Source organism: Podarcis cretensis (genome assembly GCF_951804945.1).
Source record: "Podarcis cretensis genome assembly, chromosome: 15".
Lineage (NCBI taxonomy): Eukaryota > Metazoa > Chordata > Lepidosauria > Squamata > Lacertidae > Podarcis > Podarcis cretensis.
Window position 1 is genome coordinate 37,162,030 of NC_137185.1, and position 27,812 is coordinate 37,189,841.

General features: G+C 42.6%; 1 protein-coding gene across 2 annotated transcripts in view; it reads right to left on the reverse strand.

Moving 5' to 3' along the window:
• The window catches only part of UNC5D (unc-5 netrin receptor D), a 408,173-nt gene that overhangs the window by 84,991 nt on the left and 295,370 nt on the right, over positions 1-27,812 (reverse strand). The window contains exons 8-9 of one of the 2 annotated variants that reach the window (XM_079954963.1): positions 15,437-15,469; positions 3,598-3,783 (exon numbers count right to left, since the gene is read on the reverse strand). In XM_079954963.1, coding sequence (XP_079811089.1) covers positions 3,598-3,783; positions 15,437-15,469 — 219 coding nt within the window. The remainder of the gene's footprint in view (positions 1-3,597; positions 3,784-15,436; positions 15,470-27,812) is intronic. The other variant, XM_079954964.1, reaches the window with a different exon arrangement.

Sequence of the window (27,812 nt, forward strand, 5' to 3'; positions counted from 1 at the left end):
AGCAGCTCCTGAAGTCAGCCAGAGCCAACTGCGCTACCAGGCTGACTCCGGGCTGCTGAGACTGCCGCTGCCACCACCACTGCCGAGAGGAAACTGGGGACGCCTGGCACGTCAACTGGCGGAGCCACTGACACCCCCCATGACCCAAATTGAGCTGTGAGCGAGAGCACCTGGCCACTGGGCCGACTGCCCAGCAGCACTCCAGGGCCAAGGAAACCCCAGAGCCGACACAGGGAGAAGGAGGAGAGGAAAAGGAGAAGGAAGAGAGAGAAAGAGGAAGGAGAAAAAAGAGGGGAGCCCTGAGCTTCCTGCGCTGCTGCCGCTGAGGAGGAGAGCACCGGGAGGGCAAGGACACATGGTCGAGCCCAGGCCTGACTGGAGCCTACTCCACGGCAGCTAGCGCTCCAAGAGAGCAGGCTGGGGCCCAGAGGAAGGCGGTGCATCAGAGGAGACCACATACACAAAGATATTACTTATTTTCTAACTTTTTTTTCTCTTTCAAAAAAAAAAAAAGTGTCCCCGGATTCTTTGAAAAAAAATCTGGTAACCTTACGTAGCTTGATGATCTGATTTGGTGGCAGGGAACTCAGACAGTAGCTGGTGGTAGAGCCAGTGATAGGCAGCACCAACTAATTCTGGTGCTATTCCCACCCGCCCACTTCCCTGCTGAATTCTACAAGGGCAACTGAGAGTAAGGATGAGGCAGTGCCAATCCCTGGACTGGTTGTTAGTGGGAAGGTGTGGACTGCCTAAAATGCAGGCTGAGGTTAGTGGGGGAATGTCACAGTTGGCCCCCTGCCCCCTGTCTGATCAAGAGGCTGTAACTCTCTGCAGACCTGTTGGGAATGAAGTCCCACAGAGCAAGATGGAAGTCGTTTTGGAATAACCACACTTAAGATTGAGCTGCATAGAGTTCACCTGTAAACAGTGGCTGTAGAATCATAGAATCATAGACTTGTAGAGTTGGAAGGGACCACGAGGGACATACAGCCCACCCCCTGTATGCAGGAATCTTTTTGCTCATTGTGGGACTCAAACTCATGAGTCTCATGCTCTGCCAACTGAGCTATTGATGAGTGAAAAATAGGGGTGTGCATTCGTTTTTAGGAAAGAATGAAAAATATGAGCATCATTTTTATTTTGTTTTAAGCTATAATGTAGAATGGGAATTCAAGCAAATGAGGTCTGAATGAAACAGAATATTTGCTTATTGCTTATTTCATTCATTTCTATAGGGAGAAAGGGTTGAAGAAAAGCACAACTTGTACAGGTCACAAAATGGTTTCAGAAGATGGGAGTGGAGAGAGAAAGAGAGAGAGAGAGAGAACGGTTAGGCTGCTTCTGTGCACTTTTTTTATTTTTACACTGTTTATAAAATGGAAACTTTTGTCCTGTCTACCAGCTGGGCTGATCCTTTCAAGGGGTAGTAAAATGACTATCATCTCTTTCAAGTGGATCTCCAGCTCCAGCTACTCGCAAACATTAGTCTATGGATTTGAGCCTGAAATCGCTTGATGTTAAGTCAGATGAAATATTTGCACACTGATAACAATAATTTTCAGAATAGCTAGTTAAATAAGCAGCAATGGTGAAAACAGGAAAGATTCAATCTTTGCATCAGAATAAATAATTAAAAATGGCAACTTTGGATAGCTTCTAAAGGTATTTAACACATCAGAATTTGCAGCTATTAAAGCATGCATGCAAACTATTTGAAGTATGCATTTCTGGTAATGAACTGAAATAAACACATATCAGAAAATCAACCGTCATTTATATATTAAAGCATGCTCTGATTAAATAGACACATATACCAAGCTGTCCTTAATTTCAAACGAGTTTGTGAATCTCTCTCTGCCTCGCTTATCTTAATTTATGCTTTGCAAGGCGCGTGCCCCATGGGGAGGAGAACATCTACATATTTATCTATGAAATACTGTATCATATTTTTCTTCGGAAGAATTAAAACAGGGCTATGTTCACACATCTCCCAACACTTCCTCCCACCTTCAATAAGGTTTCCATCTCAGAAAAGAGAGTGATAGAAATTCAAAGAACTTTTCTCACCCACTACATAAAATTACTCCCTCACAGTCTCAAGGAAAGACTGTTCCCGGAAAGAAGCACAATTTAGACCTTGTGAGTGTGTGTGTTGATGCATGACTAAACATGGTGCACTTGAGTGTTTTTTGGTGTGTTTGGGTCTGTGAACTACCACTGTCTGAAGTACTGCTGTACTTTAGTTATCTGAACTGCAGAACTTGAAATAATGGAGTCCATGGATTTTTCTAGGAAGAATGGAAATACGTGTAAAATAAACCCACACTTTTATAACCGGAATCTTCTTATTCTCACCATATGAAAAAGATCAGGCCTGGTGACCAAAGCACACACACCCTGGCCCATAGCTGTCAACTTTTCCCTTTTCTTGCGAGGAATCCTATTCGGAATAAGGGAATTTCCCTTTAAAAAAGGGAAACATGGACAGCTATGCCCTGGCCCCTCTCTTTGGCCCTCAAGACATTCCCCAGACCATCCCCAGCCACACATCTTCTCCCCAGGTCACATTCCCCACTGATCCTACTTTGCACCCTCATTGAGCCTGGACGGAATATGCTCTTGAACTCTGAAAATGCCTTTACATAGAATAATATAATTGTAGAGTTGGAAGGGCCCTGAAGATCACTCCTGTCATGTAGGAATATGCTGCTGTTTCATACGGGGATTGAGCCTGCATGAAAGTTAGTGAAGAGTGTGTGAGTGTGTAAAATTCATACATATTGCTTTGCCCAATTTTACCCCTGGTCCCCTCCAGCACGGACATGTGGCCCCTGGAAGGTTGCCCAGAAAGAAATGTGGTCCATGGGCTGAAAAAGGGCCCACATCTGTGTGCTATTCACTTGCCCTGTGGAGAATGTCTGGTAGAAATTATACTAAAATAAGAATGTATTAAGGTACTGTTTGTGGTTCAGATCCCTAAGTTAAGTACACTTAATCAAGGGGCAAAGGCATACATAATTGGCCCACCAATGTCTTGTGATCCACCACGGTTTTCAGTAAGATTAAACTGGAGTCTCAACTTTCTAGGACCTGTGCATCCATGGTATACACTCTCCCAATGCCAGAATCTTTTTGCAGAAATGGGTATTGCCACTTTACCCCCATTCAAAACATTTTAAAAAGGAACCTGTTATAGGCTTAGAAATGCTGATGGCTGCAATTATCAGTACAGCAGTGTACAGTGGTACCTCTGGTTAAGAACTTAATTTGTTCCGGAGGTCTGTTCTTAACTTGAAACTGTTCTTAACCTGAGGTACCACTGTATACCTAAATCCAAGATGGCAGCCCTTTCTGTGCTGCTTCCAAGTATAGATCTTTAGGTGTCATGTGGGACATAACTACCATGAAGCAGTTTTCCCACCATGACCGTAGAAGAACTTATCAAGTTAGACTCTTGGTCCAGCAAGCTCAGTAGTGGTTCTCCAGGGTTTCAGAGGTCTTTCCTCACCCTAGCTGGAGAAACCTGGTATAGAACCTGAATCCTTTTGCATGCAAAGATGGACTCTTTCTCAATAAGTGGCATTCTGCTTTACCAACCTTGTCGGACAGTTTTAAAATTAAATGTCTGGAAGCCTCCTGTTAGGGCAGATGAGTCGATCACATCCACACCATATTCACTCTGGCTCCGTCTGTAGAGAGTCACACCAACGACAATGATGGCTACCGCAATGACGGCAGCACCCAGGCCTGAGTACAAGGCAATGTCCGTGGCATTCTCAATGTCTGCAAGGAGAGAAGGAAAGGCAACGAAATGAGGAACAGGTTTCAGGCTTCCCATCTGCGTCCTGAAAGAAGCAGCAATGGACACTAAGCATTCGTTGAGCGTTAATGGGAGCCTTTTGAACAAAAAAAACGTTTTGGAAAGAGAAAAGGAGCAAAGAAACACATGCTTCTGACTTGTTGGTTCTCTACCTTTTTAGAGATCTAAGGACAAGATATGTCCACCTTCCAATTCTCTTTCTGGGCAACCAGAGTCATCCTCAAAGTTCAAGGACACAGTTCAAGAACGATGTGGAAGAGGGTCAGGGCCAGATGTAGGTTTGATGAGGCCCTAGCTACTGAAGGTAATGGGGCCCTTGATATGTCCAGCTATCCTTTGTCAACAACAAATGTCGCTTTTTTGTGTTGAATATATGCTATATGGTAATTTATGGACCTAACAGGTATCTAAAGCCATTTGCACATAACAAAATATGTATTTTATCAAAGTTTTTGTTGAAAAGTCAGTGCAGAATGCAAAATCCATGCAGAATGTAGGTACCCTATATATAGAAATGAGCAAACCAGTGATATTTTAGGGAGCAGGCTAGCAGGCGGGGCCCATTACACAATATAAAACACTGTTGCTGCATGCAGGTTTTATTTTATTTGTTTTTTATCTTATATTTGGGAAATGTACATGCAGGTTTTTACCTTTTAAATTCCCCCTCCTCCCCCGAGAGTGGGGCCCTAAGCTATAGCTTGTTTGGCTTATATGTAAATCTGGCACTAGAAGGGTGAGTCTCGGGTGGAAGGACATGGACTGGAGAAAGTTCTAAGGGACAGACAAAGTGGTCTCAACAATTGCTGCATTCAGCCCTTGGGCCTGAGGCACCCTACCCCTGTTATACCAATATATCTTTGTGTATGGATTTAGGAAGGGACAACCATGTTTTGGTCTCTCTCGTTTTTCCTCTGTAATGTCATATTCTTGCATATTTGTGTACAGCATATTTGTGTACAGCAGATAGGTACAAATCTCATGCTCTGCTGCGGTACAGCTGAAGGGCAGCTTAAGGAAGAATAAGTTTAAAAGTGATACATTGGGAAGATCTTTTTGTTTGTTTGTTTAAGGAGAACAATGCAGAATGCTATTGCTGTTCCCAGAAAATCTCTTATGCCAGAAAATGGGTAGGTAGGTAGGAAACGATGGACAAATATATGAAAGGTGAATTATGTCATTGGAACCATGCAGTTGTGGATCCATGAAGCTTGTCTGAATTTTTTAAAAAATCTCCACACAGAAAACAGGCATTAATCTTTGTCAGTGGGACCAATTAGGCAATGTCACAGCAAAGGCTTGTTGAAGGTTTTTTGTTTTTTTGTTGTTTTTTTAAAAAAACAACAAAAAACACCACCATTTCAGGGGCATGTGAAAAGCCCATATTTTTTTTCTATACCATTTTTTTCAAATGTTTCAAACCGAGCAACATATACCATAAATCAACTGAAAGAGATCAACAAAGGTATCCAGAGAGTCTAGACCAGTGTTTTCCAACCTGATGCCCTCCCATCAGCCCCAGTCAGCACATCGGATTATTGGCCAATATGGGAGTTTGAGTCCGACAAAAACTGGAGGGCCACTGGCTCTCCATCTTTGATTTAAACTTTTGAGAGACAGTGCAGTTTAAATTCACAAACACTTTTCTAAATTCGTACACACAAATAAAAAACAACCCTGTTTCTAATTAAGCAACGAACTAGAAGTTAAGGTTTTATCTTGGCAGACCTCTGGGAATGTGAAAAAATAATAATGTTACACTGTACTTCAGAGTTTTACCCTCAGGTTTCTCTTTTAAAAACAAAACATCTATCTATCTATCATCTATCATCTATCTATCTATCTATCTATCTATCTATCTATCTATCTATCTATCTATCTATCATCTATCTATCTATCATCTATCTATCTATCTATCTATCTATCTATCTATCTATCTATCTATCTATCTATCTATCATCTCTATCATGGCCTAAGATTCCTAGTCTGGCACTTAAGGATTTGTGAAGGCTACTTACTGAATTACCGTATTTTTCGCTCTATAGGGTGCACCGTCCCATAGGGCGCACCTAGGGTTTTTTTGGGGGGGGGAATAAAGAAAAAAAAATATTCCCCCCGCCCCAGGCTTGGGCGGAGGAAGTCCAAGTTTTCCTCGACGCCAGCCCCCAGAACAGGCTGCTATCCGCAAGCCTTGTGAGCCTGGCAGGAACTCCCGCCGGTCTCCCCAGGCTTGTGGATATCTGCCCAAAGCCCGGGGTCCGCTGCTCAGCTAGCAGATAGCTTCCTGAAGCCTGGAGAGCGAGAGGGGTCGGTGTGCACCGACCCCTCTCGCTCTCCAGGCTTCAGCAAAAGCCTGCACTCGCCCCATAGGACGCACACACATTTCCCCTTCATTTTTGGAGAGGGAAAAGTGCGTCCTATGGGGCAAAAAATATGCTAAATAATACAGAAACATTTTTTTTTTTAAGTCAGGGATAATAATTGAACAGACAGGCCACTAATATTAAAAATCAATATCAAATACAATTAAAACAACAGTCCCTTCAATAAACTAACAACTCAAGAGAAAACCAAGGAAAATAAATGGGTCTTTAGAGATTTCCTAAAGGGCTGTAATAAGAGGGTCAGATGAACCCCGATGATAATGCATTTCTCTTTGGTTTTCTGTGGGCCCAAGAGGTTAACTTCAAAATTTCACCATGTTTAGGAAAAGACCCCTGCTCTTCATTTCATCCCAATTGAATCATGTTGGGAAATGCTTGTGGGAAGATTAAGAATTATTCTTTCATTTCAAGACAGTCTTATTTGTTCCAAAAATGCCAAATGTTGATGAAACATTCATTTTAACATTGTTTCAGGCAAAACTAAACACACACACACACACACACACACACACCTCCCTCTGATGGAATAGTGGAAAGTAAAGGAAACATAATGCTAGCAATGTGTGTGTATTGTTTTCTGTACTTACTTTAGACCAGATGGGTTTTATTTTTTAAAGAGTTGTATCTTATTTTGGTATATTTATATCATGCATTTCTTCCATCCTTAAACTCAAGGCAATATGCACAAGGTTGTTTGTTAGAAGACCTCCTAACTAGGGAAGGGCTTTTGGCCAAAAACCTTTGCATAATATACAATACAGATTTATTTATTTTTAATGCAGAGTATAAACTACAAGTTTTAAACACTGAGGCAGCTCAGACGGTCACTGAGATAAGCACAAACATTTCTTTGCTCATGCACAGAACTTCCTTTACTTCTCCCTTCACACAAACTACAATCAAACCATAGTTTTCCATTTCATCTGAACCAGGAAACTATTGTTAGAAGGGGTGGAACAATAAAACAAGCCCAAAGCATAAAACAGATGCCCATACAGACTAATAGGCTAAGGTTGAATATCTTTCCAAAGTGCGTCATCAAATGATATTTTTCTAATCATATTTTTCTGTGTGCTCACTGACAGCAATTGGGTTTAGTAAAAGCGACGTTCAGTTATAACCTGGGCAACACAAATATCATTATTATGTTACATTATAAATTATTAACACACATATTGTGCATCTTAGGCCAGTACAACAACAATATTTTATAAATTTGACTTTTAATACGCAAGCATCTGTCTTTAAACTTACCCTGGAAGACAATACATCTTTAGGTAACCCAACACAACTTTAACATAAAATCACCTCAGCTTCAGTAAGGTGGCTTTATCAAGTTCCACTGCCTAGTTTGCAAGTTATCTCATGATCTGTGTTTTTCTGATACAGAGAAGATCAGATATTTTATGGTGGCGGGGGAGGGGGAGGGTTCACACTGGGAAGAACCACAATAGCATAGTATGGTTCATGATTTTGTGCTGTGTCCCTCTTGTACTGGGACATAACAATTCCCTCCTTTCTTGGCTGGAGACAGATCATATGCCCATTTTGCTTGATCTGACAAACTTTGGTCTGTATTTGCTGTGTAAACTACGATCAGAAACCTGGCAGATGCATGCCAAAGTTTGACATATTTGCTTTGTCTCAAACCAGGACAGCAGAGAGGCAACTGGCTCATAGAGGAAGGATGGAGGAGCATGCAAGTCTGAAGTCTGGGGTACATATTCCCCAAAGCACAATTTGGTGTTATGTCTGAGCCAAGACATTGTGCTTCCAACATTTCTCTGATGAAAATAGGGACATCCTGTTCCACAATGATAATTTTACTATTTATAACCCATACATCTTATTGCAGGCATTGGCAAACTCATCACTCCAGATGTTTTGGGACTACAGCTCCCATCATCCCTGACCACTGGTCCTGTTAGCTAGGGATGATGGGAGTTGTAGTCCCAAAACATTTGGAGGGCCAAGTTTGCCTATGCCTGTCTTATTGGGTTGGCCTAGTCACTCTGGGCAGCTTCCAACATATATAAAAACACAATAAAACATTAAACATTTTTTTAAAAAACCCTTCCCTATACCGGATTGCCTTCAGACGGCTCGGGGGGTCGGATAAGTCCATACCCTTCAACATTTCTCCAATGAAAATAGGGACATCCTAAGGAAAAGAGGGACATTCTGGGATCAAATCAGAAATCGGGATGGCTTCTGTATATCCGAGACTGTCCCTGGAAAATAGGGACACTTGGGAGGGCCTGTGCTTCCCAACTTGGCCAACATCTATCAAAATACATTTTACGGTAATGAAGTTTCCATTAACCATCATTAAGTTCCATTAAAACCCTGAAGAGAATTTAAGAAGCGAAGAAACACAAAATGAAACATTTCGATCTAATGTATTAGGAATCATAATTGATTTAATTATCTCATTTGTACTAAAATTTTGCACAATCTGTGCAGCCCACTCATCTCCTCTGCTTTGCTGTACATTTCCTAGCAGAAACCAACAATCACAATTTCTTTGTTCGTCTCTCCTCCTTGCCACCTGCTACTAAAACGGCAAGCCACTGCAATCTACTTCTTTCTTCAACCCTCCGTTTGCTGGTCTGTGGAGAAGTCCACACATGCGAGAAACACAGTTCCCAAACAGAGAGTTATATATAAGGCTATTTACCACAATTGGTTGCTTCTCAATTATCTTAATAATTGACTTTGATTTTACATCAATGATGATTCATGTGGTCTTAAACTTAATGCCTGTTCCATTCAATAGCAAGCAACGAGGGGCATTTATATAACACATCTCTAATCTCGCAATTTAAAATAAAGAGTTTCATTCCCCAAGGTACTAAAAGGCACTAAAATCGACCTCAGCAGTTTGGCTAGCCCACTTTAAGGATCCAATTGTGAAACAGGAGATGAGGAGAGAATAAACAAAAGCACAGCAGCCAGCCTGACAATTTTAGGTGCTGCTGGACTGTCAAGTGTATTATACTCTAACAACTGGAAACTTCCCTAAACATCCAAGGTAATGATGAAACACTTTAAAGTCCACCCCACCTTTTCCTTGGCTTAAGCACAACAACTAAGACAGAGCATCACCAGAAGCATATTCGCAGCAGAAAAAGTGTCTGCTCTTGGCTGTTCAAATCCCATTCAAGTTCATTAGGATCTAAAACGTAAACGTATCTTATTTTATTAAGCTATTTAAAGGAACAACCCAGTGAGGAGCACAAGGAATGAAATGAGGGTCCCATCTGCACTAAAGGAACATCATGCCACCTTAAACAAGCATGGCTTCCTCCAAAGAATCCTAGGTGCTGTAGCCTGTTAAGGGAGCTGAGAGTTATTAGGAGACCCCTATATTCTTCACAAGGGACGCAGGTGGCGCTGTGGGTTAAAGCCTCAGCGCCTAGGGCTTGCCGATCGAAAGGTCGGCGGTTCGAATCCCTGCGGCGGGGTGCGCTCCCGCTGCTCGGTCCCAGCGCCTGCCAACCTAGCAGTTCGAAAGCACCTCCAGGTGCAAGTAGATAAATAGGGACCGCTTACCAGCAGGAAGGTAAACGGCGTTTCCGTGTGCGGCTCTGGCTCGCCAGAGCAGAGATGTCACGCTGGCCACGTAACCCGGAAGTGTCTCCGGACAGCGCTGGCCCCTGGCCTCTTAAGTGAGATGGGCGCACAACCCCAGAGTCTGTCAAGACTGGCCCGTGTGGGCAGGGGTACCTTTACCTTTACCTTTTATATTCTTCACAGGGCTACAAATGCCAAAGTTCCCTGTGGAAGAGGGATTGATTGTTAAACCACTCTGAGAACCCACTAGGTGCAAAAGGCAACACTGACTCCTTCCCCTCCATGGAAGCATGCACAAATTTGTCAATTTCAATTTCTTTCAGTTCCTCATTTTTGCAGTCCAATTTTCCACATTTCTGCATTAGTGTTGCTTTTTTTAAAAAAAGTTCTCATTATAAATAAATAAATGTTAGCATCTTAGTGCAAATCTCTTAATGTACATTTTTTTGTAAGTAGTTTTGCCTAATATATGTATTTCTGCAAACAATTTCCTCTAATGCATTTCCATATGGTTTTACTAATATATTCATTTTATGCATACTTTACCCTATAATATACACATTATCCGGCTGAAGAACAGCGTCATACAATCCAGGGAAGTGGAAATTTTGAAGGACAGGTGTCTTTTGCATCACAAATAGGAAGCTTTGCATTAAAACCTGAAATCAAATTCCTTCCATATCCCCATCCCTTTAGGGGTGTTGCAGGGCGCACTATCATAGTCCTGTTTTTTGTTGTTGTTTTTTTGTTTTTTGCAGTTAGATAGATTTTTATTAGGATTTTTTAAAAAAAGGTTACAGAAAAAAAGAAAAAAATATAAATAACGATCAAAAAAAGAAAGAAAGAACAATACATATAAAACAAACATCATCCAAAAACAGAAAAGAAAAGAAAAGAAATCAAACCTTTACATCACTGATTTTCATTCGCTTACTTCCTTGACCTCCTCACACCTCCCATTTTTGTATTCTAGTTCAATTAGATATTTCAGCAAATCCTTCCCAACTTTGTTTTTATCTTAGTAATTTATCTTAATATATTGTAGTTTTGCATTCTCTTCTTTCACCAATTCATTTTTACTTAATCCTTTATATCTTTTCTGCTAAAACCACATACTTTAATTCCAACCTCTTTCTAACATTCCTTAATTTTACAATATTTCTGAAGATACCGGTATACTTTAAATTTTTTCCAATCTTCTTCCACCAACTCTTCTCCTTGGTCTCAGATTCTGACAGTCATCTCAGCCAATTCCATATATTCCATCACCTTCATCTGCCATTCTTCCCGGGTGGGTAGATCTTGTGTTTTCCAATACTTTGCGATAAGTATTCTTGCTGCTGTTGTGGCGTACATAAAGAAAGTTCTATCCTCTTTTAGCACCAATTGGCCGACCGTGCCCAAGAGAAAGGCCTCTGGTTTCTTCTGGAAGGTATATTTAAATACCTTTTTCATTTCATTATAAATCATCTCCCAAAAGGTCTTAATCTTTGGGCATGTCCACCAAAGGTGAAAGAATGTGCCTTCAATCTCTTTACATTTCCAACATTTATTATCGGGCAAATGATAAATTTTTGCAAGCTTGACTGGTGTCATGTACCACCTGTAGATCATTTTCATTATATTCTCTCTTAAGGCATTACATGCCGTAAACTTCATACCTGTGGTCCATAACTGTTCCCAGTCAGCCATCATAATATTATGTCCAACATCTTGTGCCCATTTAATCATAGCAGATTTCACCATTTCATCCTCTATATTCCATTTCAACAGCAAGTTGTACATTCTTGACAAATTCTTAGTTTTAGGATCTAACAATTCTGTTTCCAATTTTGATTTTCCCACCTTATCATAGCCCTGTAGCCAACACAGTATAATAAGGGGAGAGAGCACACTTATCAAAATATTCAGCAAGAAGTCACTGCACTATATTATAAGGGCCAATCCAATTTAGGGTCCGATCCAGCACTTTGCATTACAGGGGGTTGGACTAGATAATCCTTGGGGTTCCTTCAAACTCTACAACTCTGATTTTATACAGCCCAGGACCTTGAACCAATCTGGGGGTCCTGCACAGTCATTTGGTTAGGAGGAAGGAGAGGAGATGTACATCTCCTTCCTCCCCCTCCCAATTAATCTGGGCTTTAAACATGTAGTTGGGGAGTGGGAGAAGGGGAAATCAAGTTGCCTGCACCCCTTGTTTCCACCCCCTTGTCCTCATCGCCATACTGCCCCCCTTTTGACAGCTCTAGATCACTCTGGGAGGACCTGATCTGACCTAGGGTGTTTCAGGGCTCCCTCAACTGAATCTGACCAATTCCCAAGTCAACCTGAAGCAGCCCAATTCAGTTCGTTATCTGGGCTTTGGACCTAGATGCAGGGCTCAGCCTTATCTCTTACTACACCAAGATAACTGTGAGCACGCTAGAGAGCCAGTGGGAATTTGCTGAAGGGAAACATTGTTGGTGGGCACTCAGGACAAAGGAAAGCCCTGGGCACCACTATCCCAAACAACAGAGTTACATAAAAAAGAGGGATTTGTGCATAGACAACACCTTGTCGTCTCAACTCCCAGGACTATCAGAATGTGAAACAAAAAGTCTGTAGTTGCAGTCAACAGGATGTAAGGATAAAATGCTCCACAGAAAGACAGGGAGACGAAAAAAACCCCCCAAACATTCACTCCACAATAGATATTGACATGGGGAGGAGGGACGCTATAGCACTAGCAGCCACAAACTGTATAGTAATAGTAATAATAATAATAATAATAATAATAATAATAATAATAATATATTATTTGTACCCCGCCCATCTGGCTGGGTTTCCCCAGCCTCTCTGGGCGGCTTCCAACAAAGATTAAAAATACACTAAAATGTCACATATTAAAAACTTCCCTGAACAGGGCTGCTTTCAGATGTCTTCTGAATGTCAGGTAGTTGTTTATCGCTTTGACATCTGATGGGAGGGCGTTCCACAGGGCGGGTGCCACTACCGAGAAGGCCCTCTGCCTGGTTCCCTGTAACTTGGCCTCTCGCAGTGAGGGAACCACCAGAAGGCCCTCGGAGCTGGACCTCAGTGTCCGGGCAGAACGATGGGGGAGGAGACGCTCCTTCAGATATACTGGACCGAGGCCGTTTAGGGCTTTAGAGGTCAGCACCAACACTTTGAATTGTGCTCGGAAACATACTTTCTCTTCCTCAGAACATGATGCAACTAGCATGACCTAAACCCACTCAGCCTTGCCTTCCACAAAGATGACACATGTGATGCATCTAGCAAGCTAGGTCCACAGGTATAGCATTATATTCAACACAGCACTAAGTCGCTGGATCCATGAGGGCAAGGATTTCTCCTGGCACAGCAGAATATTTTCCTGCTTTCCTCCTACCTGTGCAACCTCTAAACCTGTCCCAACCCATCAGAGCAGATTTGGGGAACAGAATGAAAGGCGGGGATGTGGGTAGAAGATCTTCATGGCACTAGTGCAAATCCTTTCCCTGTCCCAATTATATCACGACCCCCTATCTGGCTGGTAGCCAGTTGCAAAGTCCCATTCCACCAATCTAGTGTAATTATATTATCTACATTTTCAAAACAAAATTATGTGCTAAGAACTCAGGCTTCATCTAGATTAACAAACATATGAACTATGTGTGGGTTGTTTTTGGTTTTTGGTTTTTTAATTAATGTGAGTCATTTCCTAGCTTTTGATCCGTTTGTTAAGTCTTCATTTCTAACTTTTAAGGCAAATCTTTTCCTTCCCACAAATGCATTATATAATTTTACTAAAGCCTCAAATGTTAAGTATCTATATTTTCTGCTACAAAACCCAGAATGAGGGCAGAGGGAGGGGGCATGGCTTTTGGCCAGTAAGGTGCATATTTTAATTCTCCGTCCAATAAATTATTATTACAGAAATGAAAGAGGAATCACAAACGTTTTCTTCATCAACATTTTAAAGTAACTACAATGTGTTATACTTTGTAGCTCTGATTTTGATGTTGTTGCAACAACAATGGCAGTATTAACTGCGAATGCAGTTGTGTATAGGTCTGTTGATGTTATTGTTTCAAAGGAAGATATATTCTGTGACCTTTGTGACTGCACCAATGCCACCTACCCCTACCTGCCAGCCCCTTTTCCAACTCCCCTTCCCCCACACCTGGCCAACTCTTCCTCCTTTTACACCTCGCCTGACCAACCACCCCTTCACAGCTTGCCCCAACCCTTTTTAAAGGACATTGAGAGGCACTCCAGAGAGCAGATGTGCTCCCAACTGTCATTTGAATGCCACTGAGCCACTGTTTAATGGGGGGAGAACTTACCTAAACTTGTACAAGTAGATAAGTGAGGCTGGCCTGCACCCCAGACAGCTCCTTAACCCCCAATTCCTGTCTACCCCATCTCTGTTGCCAGTCTCCCTACAGTTCACCTCAAACTCCCCCATCCCCTCACAACTCACCCATAACTTCCCCATGGTAGGGATGCGGGTGGCACTGTGGTCTAAACCACTGAGCCTCTTGGGCTTGCCGATTGGAAGGTTGGCAGTTCAAATCCCCGCAATGGAGTGAGCTCCTGTTGCTCTGTCCCAGCTCCTGCCAGTGCAAGTAGATAAATAGGTACCGCTGTGGCCGGAAGGTAAACGGTGTTTCCGTGCGCTCTGGTTTCTGTCACGGTGTTCCATTGCGCCAGAAGCGGTTTAGTCATGCTCGCCACATGACCCAGAAAGCTGACTGTGGACGAACACTGGCTTCCTCAACCTGAATGCAAGATGACTGCTGAGACCCCATAGTCACCATTGACTGGACTTAACCATCCAGGTTCCCCATTCCCCACAGCACACCCCCAAAATCCTCCTCCACCACCCTATCCCTTCAACACTTGCCCTGATTCAACAATCCCACCGTCACTGCCACTGTTCATGGGCGAGACGGAAATGAAGAAGAGAAAGCTTTTTCACTATCTTCCACCCTGCCACTACCATCACCGTTGGCAAACAGGTCACGATGGGGAGGAGGAAGTCTCCCTCAGCAACCATGGCCTCCAGCAGCAACAAGGAGAGAACGGTGAGGCTTGTTAAACCTGCCCCTTGGTGTTCTGCCCAACTCCAACCACTTTGGTTACCTTCTCCTTGACCTCAATGTCCCCTTGCCTGCTGGAGCAGCTCCCCAGCACAGTTCTGCATTGTTGCCACTAACACTGCTGAGGCTGAAAGAGTTGCATCAGTGTTGGGTCTGCAGCGGCAGCAAAGCAGGGTGGTTTCTAGGGGCCTGCAACGGCCTGCCATGTCTGTTCCTCTGTGACTAGTCTGGGTTGCCTGCCACTTGCTCACCCACCTCCCAGAAACACCTGCCTGCTGTTCTGCCACCATGACACAGCTGGTGTGCCCTCCTAATGATGGCCATGCAAACTGGAGTGTGCCAACCAGTGCTTTTTTCTGGGGGGACGCAGGGGTACACATACCCCTAAACATTTTGTGAATCTAAGTTTGGTCTCGTTGAGGAGAAGTATTTCAATATGAGTAGGAAAATGAGAGTACCCCTAAACATTTTTGTTAGAAAAAAAGCACTGGTGACAACTATTCTTCTTCTTCTTTTTACAAATAAATATTATATAGTAAGATATTAAAAAGTTACATGAGAAGAAATGAACTTACTTTGGGGTTTTATTTCGTGAAGAGGCTTTTTATCTAAAAAGAGGAAGTGAGAGAGAAGAGAAAGAGAGAAAGTTGCACTTAATAAATGCACAAGGAATGCATTTCCTAGAACACTTTCTGTCCAGCTCTACAAATGAAATATTTTCTCCTTGGCAGCTGACAATAACCATTTTTATGTAATCTCTCTCCCCGCCCTTCTCCCAGACATATAAATTCCCTTCTGTTTCTTTCATACTAAAAATAAACTACTTAAAGTGTTTGGGAGAGGGAAGGAGGGTAATTATCAATTTTTAAATTTCTGCTCAAATGTCCAAATACACACAAGGACAATTGCAATTCCAGTCAATAAGATTTGTGACATTGATTTCAACAGAATGCAGATTCTATCCTTATCTGCCCCCAGACATGTATGGACGAATCTGAGAAGAGTGCAATAGAAAGGATATAATTTAAGGTGGCATTCTGCCTTGGGAGATGCTTTAGCTGGTAAAGTGAAATATTCTTTTCCATTGGAATTATTCCACCAAACAGAATTTCCAAGCTTTCACGAGAAGCTTTCTTCCAGATACTACTAATTCTATGATAGATGCAAGGGAAAACAGAACAGTCTATCTAATCCAGTAAATTAGCTGCTACTGGAAAAAAAGCAATGACTGTGTTCAGACAATGGTTTCTGAAAAGCAATGGGTGCAAATTTGCTCTTGATAGTAAAGTGGCCCTAGACCCTAGAGGTGATGACTTGAGAAGTGTACAGAAAAGGAGAGAGTAGGGAAAACCTCCCCATAGGAGGCACAAAACAAGTTAAAACACACTTTCCTCTAATATATGCTTGCTTATACACATTGTATGGTTGGAGAACCGCACCACAAAATCTGGAGGAGTGTGAATGTTGAAGGATAATTGTGTTTCAGTTCGCATATTGTTTCAAAAACTGGGAATTGGGTAGTTTCTCATTAAAATGCAAAATAAATGAATAAATGTCAAATTGTTTTGTCATTGGATATTCTTTGGAGCCCTAGAATATTCTTCAACACAGAAGCCAACTCCTAGGACTGTGGGTACTTTGGCCCCACAATAAAATATTTGAGGGCTGAGCCCCTACCCCGTTGATGGGCATTTCCATTCAAATGGTGTCTGTGCGCTGAGTCATGTGATTGCTTATGTGGGGCAGGGCTTACCTGGGCCCCCACAATATTTTATTCAAGTTGGCACCCCTGTTCTCCAAAAGACCACAAATACAATGCTCTTTTCCAGCATCCTGGCTAAGAAGCCGACAAGATGGTCATGGGAAGCCCAAAAATAAGACCTGAGAGCAACAGCAATTTCCCTGTTTGTGATCCTCAGCAACTGCTATTCACAGGCATAATGCCAGGGGAGGCAGCACATAGTCATCATGGCTAGTAGCCACAGACAGCCTTAATGTCCATGTATTAGTCTAGTCCTCTTTTAAAGTCACACAAGTTAGTGGACATTATGAGTTTCTTTTCAGCATATGGCTGCCTGCAAAAATCCTGCATGGCTATTGTACAATCCCTCCACATTCAAACTGACTGACATTCATCCATGCAAGGCCTTAAAATCTGCACTGGAAGCTGCTATCGTGTTCTGAAACCTGCCACTCCTATATGAAGTGTGCCTGCCATAAGTACATGGAGGTTGTCTTGCCTGTTATGTGTAAATAATTTCAGGCAAAGCAAGGATTTTGAACCGGAGTGTATGGCTTCTATGCAAGTTCAGAGTCTATGGTGGTCGCTAGTGCATCACACACAGATAAACAGGACAAATATTTGCTTAAATTTGCACATGCTCATTTATGCATAGATGCAAATTTAGGAATGCCAACAAAGGTCCGTATAGTTAAAGCTATGGTTTTCCCAGTAGTGATGTATGGAAGTGAGAGCTAGACCATAAAGAAGGCTGATCGCCGAAGAATTGATGCTTTTGAATTATGGTGTTGGAGGAGACTCTTGAGAGTCCCATGGACTGCAAGAAGATCAAACCTCTCCATTCTGAAGGAAATCAGCCCTGAGTGCTCACTGGAAGGACAGATTGTGAAGCTGAGGCTCCAGTACTTTGGCCACCTCATGAGAAGAGAAGACTCCCTGGAGAAGACCCTGATGTTGGGAAAGATGGAGGGCACAAGGAGAAGGGGGCGACAGAGGACGAGATGGTTGGATAGTGTTTTCGAGGTTACCAGCATGAGTCTGACCAAGCTGCGGGGGGCAGTGGAGGACAGGAGTGCCTGGCGTTCTCTGGTCCATGGGGTCACGAAGAGTCGGACACGACTAAACGACTAAACAACAACAACAACTATAATTTATTTTTTTTATAATATTTATTAAATTTTAGTTTAACAATAAAATACATAGATAATAACACAATCTTTTCCAATATCCACATTTCATATTCATCTTTGGACTTCCTCACAACCCTTGTTCCTGCTTTCTAAACTCATAAATTTTACCAGCAAATTATTAACTTGGTTTAATTCATATAATATAATTTTCCAATATTAATATCTCAAATTTTGGGATTTAACATACTCTTATTGAAACTTAATCATAAAATGTTACTTATCCAAAATTTATCTTTTCGTCTTCCAATTAAATTTAAATTTATATTCTTTATACCTAGTTTGTTGAAGCCATGTTTTTGCTAATCTTACATCTTTCTTAACATTCATACAATTTACAATATTTTTGTAGATAGTCCTTAAATTTCTTCCAGTCTTCCTCCACCAGTTCTTCTCCCAGGTCTCGGATTCTGCCAGTCATCTCCGCCAGTTCCATATAGTCTATCAGTTGCATCTGCCATTCTTCCAGTGTGGGTAATTCTTGAGTTTTCCAGCTTTTAGCGATGAGTATCCTTGCTGCTGTTGTAGCATACATAAAAAAGATTTGATCCTTCTTTTGCACGCTCTGACCAACAATGCCCAAAAGGAAGGCCTCCGGTTTCTTAGGAAAGGTATACTTAAATACCTTTTTCAACTCATTATATATCATTTCCCAGAAAACCTTCACTCTAGGGCAAGCCCACCAGAGGTGAAAGAATGTTCCTTCAGCTTCTTTACATTTCCAACACTTATTGTCTGACAGGTGATATATTTTTGCTAGCTTGACTGGGGTCATGTACCACCTGTATATCATTTTCATAATGTTTTCTTTCAAGGCATTACATGCCGTAAACTTCATACCGGTGGTCCATAACTTTTCCCAGTCAGCAAACATGATGTTATAGCCAATGTCCTGTGCCCACTTTATCATAGCTGATTTAACCGTTTCATCCTGTGTATTCCATTTTAACAGCAAGTTATACATTCTTGAAAGTGTCTTAGAGCTGGATTCTAACAGTTCTGTTTCTAACTTTGATTTTTCCACCTGGAATCCTATCTTTTTGTCCAACTTAAAAACTTCTTTAATCTGAGCATAATGTAGCCAATCTCGCACTTTGTCTTTTATTTTCTCCATACTCTGCAACCTCCAGTTATCTCCATCTTTTTCTATTATTTCCCAATATTTCGGCCATTTGGCCTCCATATTGAGTTTTTTCAGGGCCTTAGCCTCCATTGGTGATAACCACCTTGGGGTCTTGTTTTCCAATAAGTCTTTATATTTCAACCAGACGTTAAATACTGCTTTTCTGACAACATGGTTCTTGAAAGTCTTATGTATTTTAGCCTTGTCATACCACAGATATGCATGCCAACCAAACGCATTGTTGAATCCTTCCAAATCTAAAACATCAGTGTTCTCAAGAAGTAGCCAGTCTTTCAACCAGCAGAAAGCTGCTGATTCATAATACAACTTTAGGTCTGGCAGGGCAAAGCCCCCTCTTTCTTTAGCATCAGTTAATATCTTAAACTTAATTCTGGGCTTTTTGCCCTGCCAGACAAATTTTGAAATATCTCTCTGCCACCTCCCAAAACACTCCATTTTGTCCACAATCTGCAAAGTTTGAAACAAAAACAACATTTTTGGCAATACATTCATCTTAATAGCAGCAATACGTCCTGTCAAGGAAAGTTTCAATCTTGACCAAACATCTAGATCCCTGCCTACTATAATTTAAATCAGGGGTGGGGAACCTCAGGCCCAGAGTGCTGAACTTCTTCAACACAGAGTGTGTGCAGCGAATGGAGCGCAGATATAAACAGCTGTCCACAATATCTTTTCTTTGTTTATGTTTTTCGAAAATAAAACTAACACTGCAAGCCATCACTCCTCACCAGGCAGCTTACAAGACATTTGCTCAAATTAAATACAATTTCAGTTAACCAATTATCCTATCACATCCCTTCCTGCATCCGGTGCAGTAAGTAACTCCCCTTTTAATTAGACAAAAAGTCGAGAGACCACAGGTGTGCAGCTAAGTAGGTCAAACTGCAAACATACACCTCTAAAGCCCACCTTGTTTCTGAGTAGCATTATTGACCACTTTAAGATAATGAAAAACCAACACAAATGTACCCTCCTGTCAGGTTGTCTGTCCAGTGGCGTAGCGTGGGGGGTGCAGGCGCAACATCTGGGGGGGGGGGGGCACACTTGCCGCCTCCAGAGTCGCCGAAGAGCCTCGGGCGCAGGCTGTAGCAGAGCCCCATGTCTCGCGGAACCGACAAGCTGTGCGCGCGTCCGGGCTGAAGGCGTCCGGCAGGCAGCGGCTCTCAGCGTGGGCCACGGAGGGCACGCCAGGCAGCCCCTCCTCACAGCCCCGCCGCCGCCGCCGCTGCTGCAGCTGCTGGGCCATGTTGCATTTTCCTCGCCTCTCTGCCCTCCTCCTCCTCTGGGCAAACGGCGTCGTTTGGGCGGCAGCGCCAGCGGCAACTCGCCTCAGATCACCTGACACGGACCCGCCGCCAACGCCGTGGCTACCTTACTGTAAATACCCCAGCCCAGGCAGCAGCAAGAAGAAGCTGGCAGCGGCGGCAGGTTAGGGGTTAGGGGCGCAAATTACTTGCCTTGCCCTGGGTGCTGACAACCCACGCTACGCCGCTGTGTCTGTCATAGAGGCAGCTGAGGGAATTATGTTCTTTCAGGAGAGAGTTGACCTTCCCCTTCATCCTTAATTGGCTGGATATCACATCACCATAGGGGTGGGGAAATAACAAGCCAAGGGACTAGTCATTCTGCTAGTCTGGGCTGGAGTTGGATGCTAGAGAGGCTTGATTTGCTCTAAGGGCTGAATCCAAGGCCCTGAAAGTCTAATGGAGAGGCAAAGTTTGTTGGTCTGCTGTGAGCCCTTCCATCTTGTGCTCAGGTTGTATGTATGAGCAAATAAAACCATATATCCTAAAGAAACCAGAGTCGTCAATGACATTCATTCTAAAAAAGCTGAACCCTGGGTAGGCATCGGCACCCCTGGAGTCTCTTGCTGTTCAGAGATTTGGGTGTAGCAACAGAAATGGACCACTTCGGGCATACAGTGGTACCTTGGTTCCCAAACACCTTGGTTCCCAAACATCAAAAACCCAGAAGTAAGTGTTCCAGTTTTCAAATGTTTTTTGGAAGCCAAATGTCCGATGCGGTTGTCGGCTATTGTTTCCGGGGTGCCTGCACCAGCCGGAAGCTGCGCCTTGGTTTTTGAACATTTCAGAAGTCAAACGGACTTCTGGATGGATTAAGTTTGGTGCTTTTGTTTTTGCTATTTATTTTGTGTTTTTGTTTTTGAGGCTTTTTCGGTTAATTTGTTTTTGAGGCTGTGTGGAACCCAGTTCATCTACTGATTGATTGATTGATTGTGTGACTGCAGAAATGGATAAAAGCCCCCCATCCAAACAATGACTATCAACAGTGCAGGTAAGAATTTTTATATTATTTTATATTTTTATTATCTACAATACTTATTTATTTTATAGTACAGTACATTGATTATTGCTTTTATTTTGTGGATCAATGGTCTCATAAGATAGTAAAATTCATGTTGAATTGCTCTTTTAGGGGTTGTTTTTAAAAGTCTGGAATAGATTAATCCATTTTGCATTACTTTCTATGGGAAAGCCCGCCTTGGTTTTGGAATGCTTTGGTTTTGGAACAGACTTCTGGAATGGATTAAGTATGAGAACCAAGGTACCACTGTACATAAAAGGGTTTAAGCCTCCACTTCATGTTATCACACATAGAGATTAATACCAGCAAGAAATATATACTTAGTGAAAACAACTGCAACATTCTACCAGAGTTTTTTCTGATAACATCATCATAGAAATAGATGCTGTTTCCTGGTACACATCTCTGCACTGAACACTCTGCTTCACACTTGTGCTTTTCTGTCACTCACTAACCGCTGCTCCAAGGTGTAAACTAGCCCACAGACTCATACATAATGCATTACAGATAATTAGCTTGCAGTCTCTTGAGGAAGAATTACATGTTAGAAGCAAGCCCTGATGGCTGTTTTTTTTTAAAAAAAAGATATAGCAAAGTAGGTTCAAGAAGGGGGTGAATTTCAGCAGAGAAGCAGTGGGTGGGAAGGGTGGTTTTAAAATGTGCATCTTCATTAAAGCATTGGAAAACAGCGCCTAAGTATAAATGTGAACTATTTGCATTGAAGCATGTTGTCACAATATTTGAAAATCACCACAGAACAAATAATTTAAATCGTTGTGGCGAATTAAATTCATGAGCAATATTTGTAAATCTATGTGCTTTGGCTTGCAAGAATTCATAATACAGGAAATCCAGTTCTGGACAAATGAGTAGGAATGTGGTTTTCAACCTGCCCCCCCCCCTCATTAATAGTTCTTTTCAGATGTTTATATTGATTGTAAAACAAAGGGGGTGTAGGACTCAGCATACTACTCTAACCCCCTCCCCAATAGCCCTCCTTGACTTGGAGTTAGGGTTGGGTGACTCTCAATTTTTGTATCTCTGTTTCTCATTTTTCCAATTTCAGTTTTCTATATTTCTACCTCAGTTTTCCATATTTCCACCTTAGCAATTTTTTAAAATTAACATCCTCATAAAAATTCCAAATACAATGCATTTTTTGCATGCAATTCCCACTGATATATACATTCCTATGCATACTTTACCCTAATATATGCATTTTTTTGTGCTGCAAAACTACACTGAAGATTTTGGATATGTGTGATATTTGAAGGATGGCTATGTCCCAGTTCATTTCAGGAAGGGCAAAGCAGGTAGGTTCACCTTTAAATACAAATTGAATCAAATTTATTCCCCATGCTTATTTGGAGAGCAATCTTCCAAAGGGAGGCTCACCACCCATTTCAGAATCTTGGCCGCTCTAAAATGTATTAGGATCCTCCATAAGTACAGGAACTCTCCTACTTCAGACATCCACCTGCCAGTTTGTGGAGGACAATGCAAGCAGCATCAGAAAGCAAAACTTGCACAATTCTCCCCAAATCCTCACTTGTATTTGATTCAAATTTAGTGTGCAGACCTGAAGAAGGCTTGCAGGGGACATTTGTGTGCTTTTCTCACCCATTCTGAAACAGAGGGGACCAAGATTGTTTCTGGAATTTTGCATACCAAATTCTAGTATGTGTGCATATATTTCTCATTTACCCTTGCCTTCTTTTCCTTCCTCTTCCTCTGATGGGGTTATATATAAAGGTAAAGGTAAAGGTACCCCTGCCCGTACGGGCCAGTCTTGACAGACTCTGGGGTTGTGCACCCATCTCACTTAAGAGGCCAGGGGCCAGCGCTGTCCGGAGACACTTCCGGGTCACGTGGCCAGCGTGACAACGCTGCTCTGGCCAGAGCCAGAGCCAGAGCTGCACACGGAAACGCCGTTTACCTTCCCGCTGGTAAGCGGTCCCTATTTATCTACTTGCACCCGGAGGTGCTTTCGAACTGCTAGGTTGGCAGGCGCTGGGACCGAGCAGCGGGAGCGCACCCCGCCGCAGGGATTCGAACCGCCGACCTTTCGATCGGCAAGCCCTAGGCGCTGAGGCTTTAACCCACAGCGCCACCTGCGTCCAGTAACCCCCTTGTGGCAGGGACTCATCAAACCACTTTTTAAAAACCAAGTAGATGGTTCTGTATAAGCAAACAAGTACAGTGGTATCTCTGATTACGAATTTAATTCGTTCCGGAGGTCTGTCCTTAACCTGAATCCATTCTTAACCTGAGGTACCACTTTAACTAATGGGGCTTCCCACTGCTGCCATGCCGCCACTGCTAGATTTCTGTTTTCATACTGAAATAAAGTTCTTAACCCAAGGTACTACTTCCGGGTTAGCGGAGTCTGTTACCTGAAGTGTTTGTAACCAGAGTTACCACTGTGTTAGTGGCTGCAAAAAATGCAAGAAGTCAACTATTAGTTGATATATCTACTTAGAAGTAGTTATGGATGTGATGACAATCTTATTCCAGGTGCAGAACAATCATAGGCCTATTTATTGAGGAATAAGGCAAAGGTAAAGGGACACGGATGGTGCTGTGGGTTAAACCACTGATCCTAGGGCTTGCCGATCAGAAGGTCGGCGGTTCGAATCCCCGCAACGGGGTGAGCTCCCTTTGCTCGGTCCCTGCTCCTGCCAACCTAGCCAACCTTTAAGGCAAAGGTAAAGGGACCCCTGACAGTTAAGTTCAGTTGTGAACGACTCTGGGGTTGTGGTGCTCATCTCGCTTTACAGTCCAAGGGAGCTGGCATTTGTGCACTTCCGCAGCTGGCGTACAGCTTCCAGTTCATGTGGCCAGCATGACTAAGCAGCTTCTGGCGAAACCAGAGCAGTACACTGAAATGCCATTTATCTTCCCGCCAGAGTGGTACCTATTTATGTACTTGCACTGTGTGCTTTCAAACTGCTAGGTTGGCAGGAGCAGGGACCAAAAAACAGGCGCTCACCCCGTCACGAGGATTCGAACCACCAATCTTCTGATCGGCAAGCCCAAGCAGCACTGTGGTTTAACCCACAGCGCCACCCGCGTCCATATTAAGGATTAACTCTATTTAATTCAATGATATTTGCTTCCAAGCAAGTATGTTCAGGAACCTTATCTTGAAGGGTTCCAAAATGTAGGGGAAAGTCTGCGTGAAATGCCTACAACCACACCTAACAGGTGGATGTTAGGGGCAGATCTAGAATCACGGATATGCTAACTCACTTTATTCATGATTCCCCTTCACATGATGCATGCATAAGAGAGACTCCTTTAGGAGGGAAGATGAATCTACATCTTTTCTTGCAGATTTCCCTACTGCTTACTAATACACAATTCTATTTTTTTTTAAAAAAAAAAGTTTGAACACTAATTCAGCCCTTCACTTATTTTTGAAGAGACCCAGCGAAAACACACACACACACACACACAAAACGCAGTGAAATGTGGTATCCAAGGTCTCCCTTAAGCAGTGGGAGACTGCACTGTGCTTTTAATGCATGCTTATGCTGCAATTGTCTGTTTGATGTTTGAACACCTGCTCAATCCCTCCCCCCCCCCATTTACAGAAAACGTGTCTGGAAAGATGCAAAATGAAAGGTAACACAATATCTGCTTTGGAGACTGAGGCACTGGAAGGAGGGGGGGGGAGCGATGACACATGTTCTACATGTAGCTTTGCATTTCAAGTATGCATACCAGCTTGACCCAAGCGCCTTCTTCCAAGGAAGCCAGAAAGGAATTCTTCCCTTCAAGACTGAAATGTCAGAACGAAAGCTGCTGTGCATATTGAGGACAAACTTCTATCATTAAGGGCACAGCAGGAAAGGGGCAAAATACATTCTAATAAGATACCTGCAATGAGATTTCTCAAACGTTCTATAAAGACGCTACCCACTGACTGATACAAATTGCAGAGCAATGGGTTTTTTTGATTTTTTTTCCATTTCAATAATAATAATAATAATAATAATAATAATAATTTTTTCCCCATTTCTTAGGTTGGGAGAGCCAACATGGTGGTGCCCTCCAGATGTTGTTGGACTACTGTTCCTGCTCTGGCATCTGGAGTGGCGCACATGCTGTGCACTCAGGGGTGGAGCTATAATAATAATAATTAATTTTATTTATACCCCGCCCTCCTCAGCCAAGACCAGTCTCAGGGCGGCTAACACCAGGTATAAAATAATTGATTGAAATACAACTTTAAAAACAAGATTAAAATACAACATTAAAATGCAGCCTCATTTCAGTAGGAACTCAAAGCAAAAACTTTTTTGGGGATGAAAACGTCAAGTCTTCACCAAAGCCAACTATCTAGACTGGTCCTACATGGGCCAGAAACAAAAATGGCACCTGGCGCACACCGACCCCACAGAACCTCCTTCCTCCACTAGTGTCTAGGCAGCAAAGATCAAGGATGCAGGAAACTGTAGTCCAAAAACTTGGGGGACACATTGACTACTCCATTCTCTTTGCTGGTGTTGTGTTCCAGAGTTCAGCCCATCAAGCCTTAAAACACTTGCAGAAGGGGGTAGGTTATAAACAAACAAGCATGAACTGGACTGTGCTGTGCTGCTGGGGGCAGGGGGTTGAATGCAGCCAGATGCAGATAGAAAGAGATGAGGCTCAGCAATCAACACAAAGAAATTACAACCTGTTTGGGGTTCCTTGGGGCAGGGACAGTAGATAGGAACACAGAAAGCTGCCTTGTACTGAGTTCGGGCATTGGTGCATCTAGCTTAGTAATTCCAGCTCTTTAGCTTCTTCTTCTTCTTCTTCTTCTTCTTCTTCTTCTTCTTCTTCTTCGGCGATCCCTTGTAGCCAAGTAAGATTGTCTTCCATAAACACAGTTTTAACAATGAGTCCGTAGGTGACTGTGGAGGCCAATTTTGGATCCACACGTCCTTCCACTGTGGGAACATTGGTTTCCAGGCAGGAGTTGATCACGGTGTGTATTTGCCAAGCATGCCTTCCTCTTAGTTTCACCCTTTCGTTCTGAGTTCGAGTGTCTTCAAAGCCCATGACACCTTTGATAAAGGCTGTTCTCCAATTGGAGCACTCACAGGCAAGTGTTTCCCAATTGTTGGTGTTTATATTACATTTTTTAAAAAATTGCCCTGAGAGAGTCTTTAAACCTCTTTTGTTGACCACCAGCATTACGCTTTCCATTTTTAACTTCAGAATAGAGTAGTTGCTTTGGAAGCTCTTTAGATTAGATTCCTCCCAGCCCTTCTCAGAGATGCTGGCGATTGAAAAAAGGTACTCTGCCACTGAGCTGCAGATCATCCCTGCCCCTTCTCCCTATAACTTACACTATTTATTTATTTTAACAAAAAGTGGGGAAGTCTTCGCAAGTCCCTTACTCTCAAAGCTCCATAACTCTGCTCAGGTGACTCAGGACAGCCTCAGTGGCACTCTGTACCTGTCCAGGTGCCCTGCAGCCTCAGCATGTGACCGTCACCCTCAAAGGTGCCGAAGGACACCTTTCCACCAAAAGTGACCAAATGAACAGTAAACCCACCTTATATGCTCCCCCCTCCTTTATCATTCTCCCTCTTCTTTTAATTCTCCCTCTTCTTTTAATTAGATCAGGTAGCAAAAGCCTGTCCAGTCTCTGAGTAGACTGGAACAACTGTCAGCCGTGCACTGCCAACACAAAGTTTGAACAAGGAAGTTGGGGAAGAAACTCTGCTTCTGAATGACAGAACTGGTTCACATATGTTTTTGGCCTCGCGAAAGGAACAGCGTTAGCAAGTTGTGCCTCCAAAAAAATAGCCTCAGAGATTACTTTTCTGAAGCTTTGCACTACGTTTCCTTCACAATTCCCCATGGGGAAAATCAGAGCTGGAAAGGCACATATTGAAACAAGAAGGAAAGGGGAGATAGAGAGGTGGAGAAAAGGAACCAAGACAGGATAATTGCACCAATTCCTACCAGCTGAGAAAGCAAAAATAAACATGGGAAGCCTGAAGATTATTTGACGTATACATATAGTGTGACACACAAAGGAGTAAAGGGAAATGGGAACTTGAGAAATTTTATTTCTGTAAATTCCAGTACAAACTGGTCTGATCCACACTTGTGGACTAATGCATGGATCACAATATTGATCCTTCCCATTCTACAATTCTCCAAAATGAGCATTCTTGGCTAATGAGTCATCTTGGCTAAGAAATAATAATACCAAAACGTATTGCAAAATGCTAACTTTAGAATAAAATGGGCATTTGCCTACGAATTTCTGTGCTTTTCTTTTAAAAAAAATAATCACAGATTAACACAGAAAGGGGACACGGTGGACTAATGAACAAGCACATGTCAAACTGACATAGACTGAAAATAGACTGCTCCATTTTCCAGAAAAATATATATACCGTAATTCACATAGTTGAGAAAACATATTCACTTAATATTTCATTCTGATTGAACAAAGAGAGGTAGATTGGTGTTCTGGATAAAATGCATATTCCTAGTTCAGATAAAGGACTGTAACACTGGCTGGACATAGGGAGCCTGTGCTGATCTCA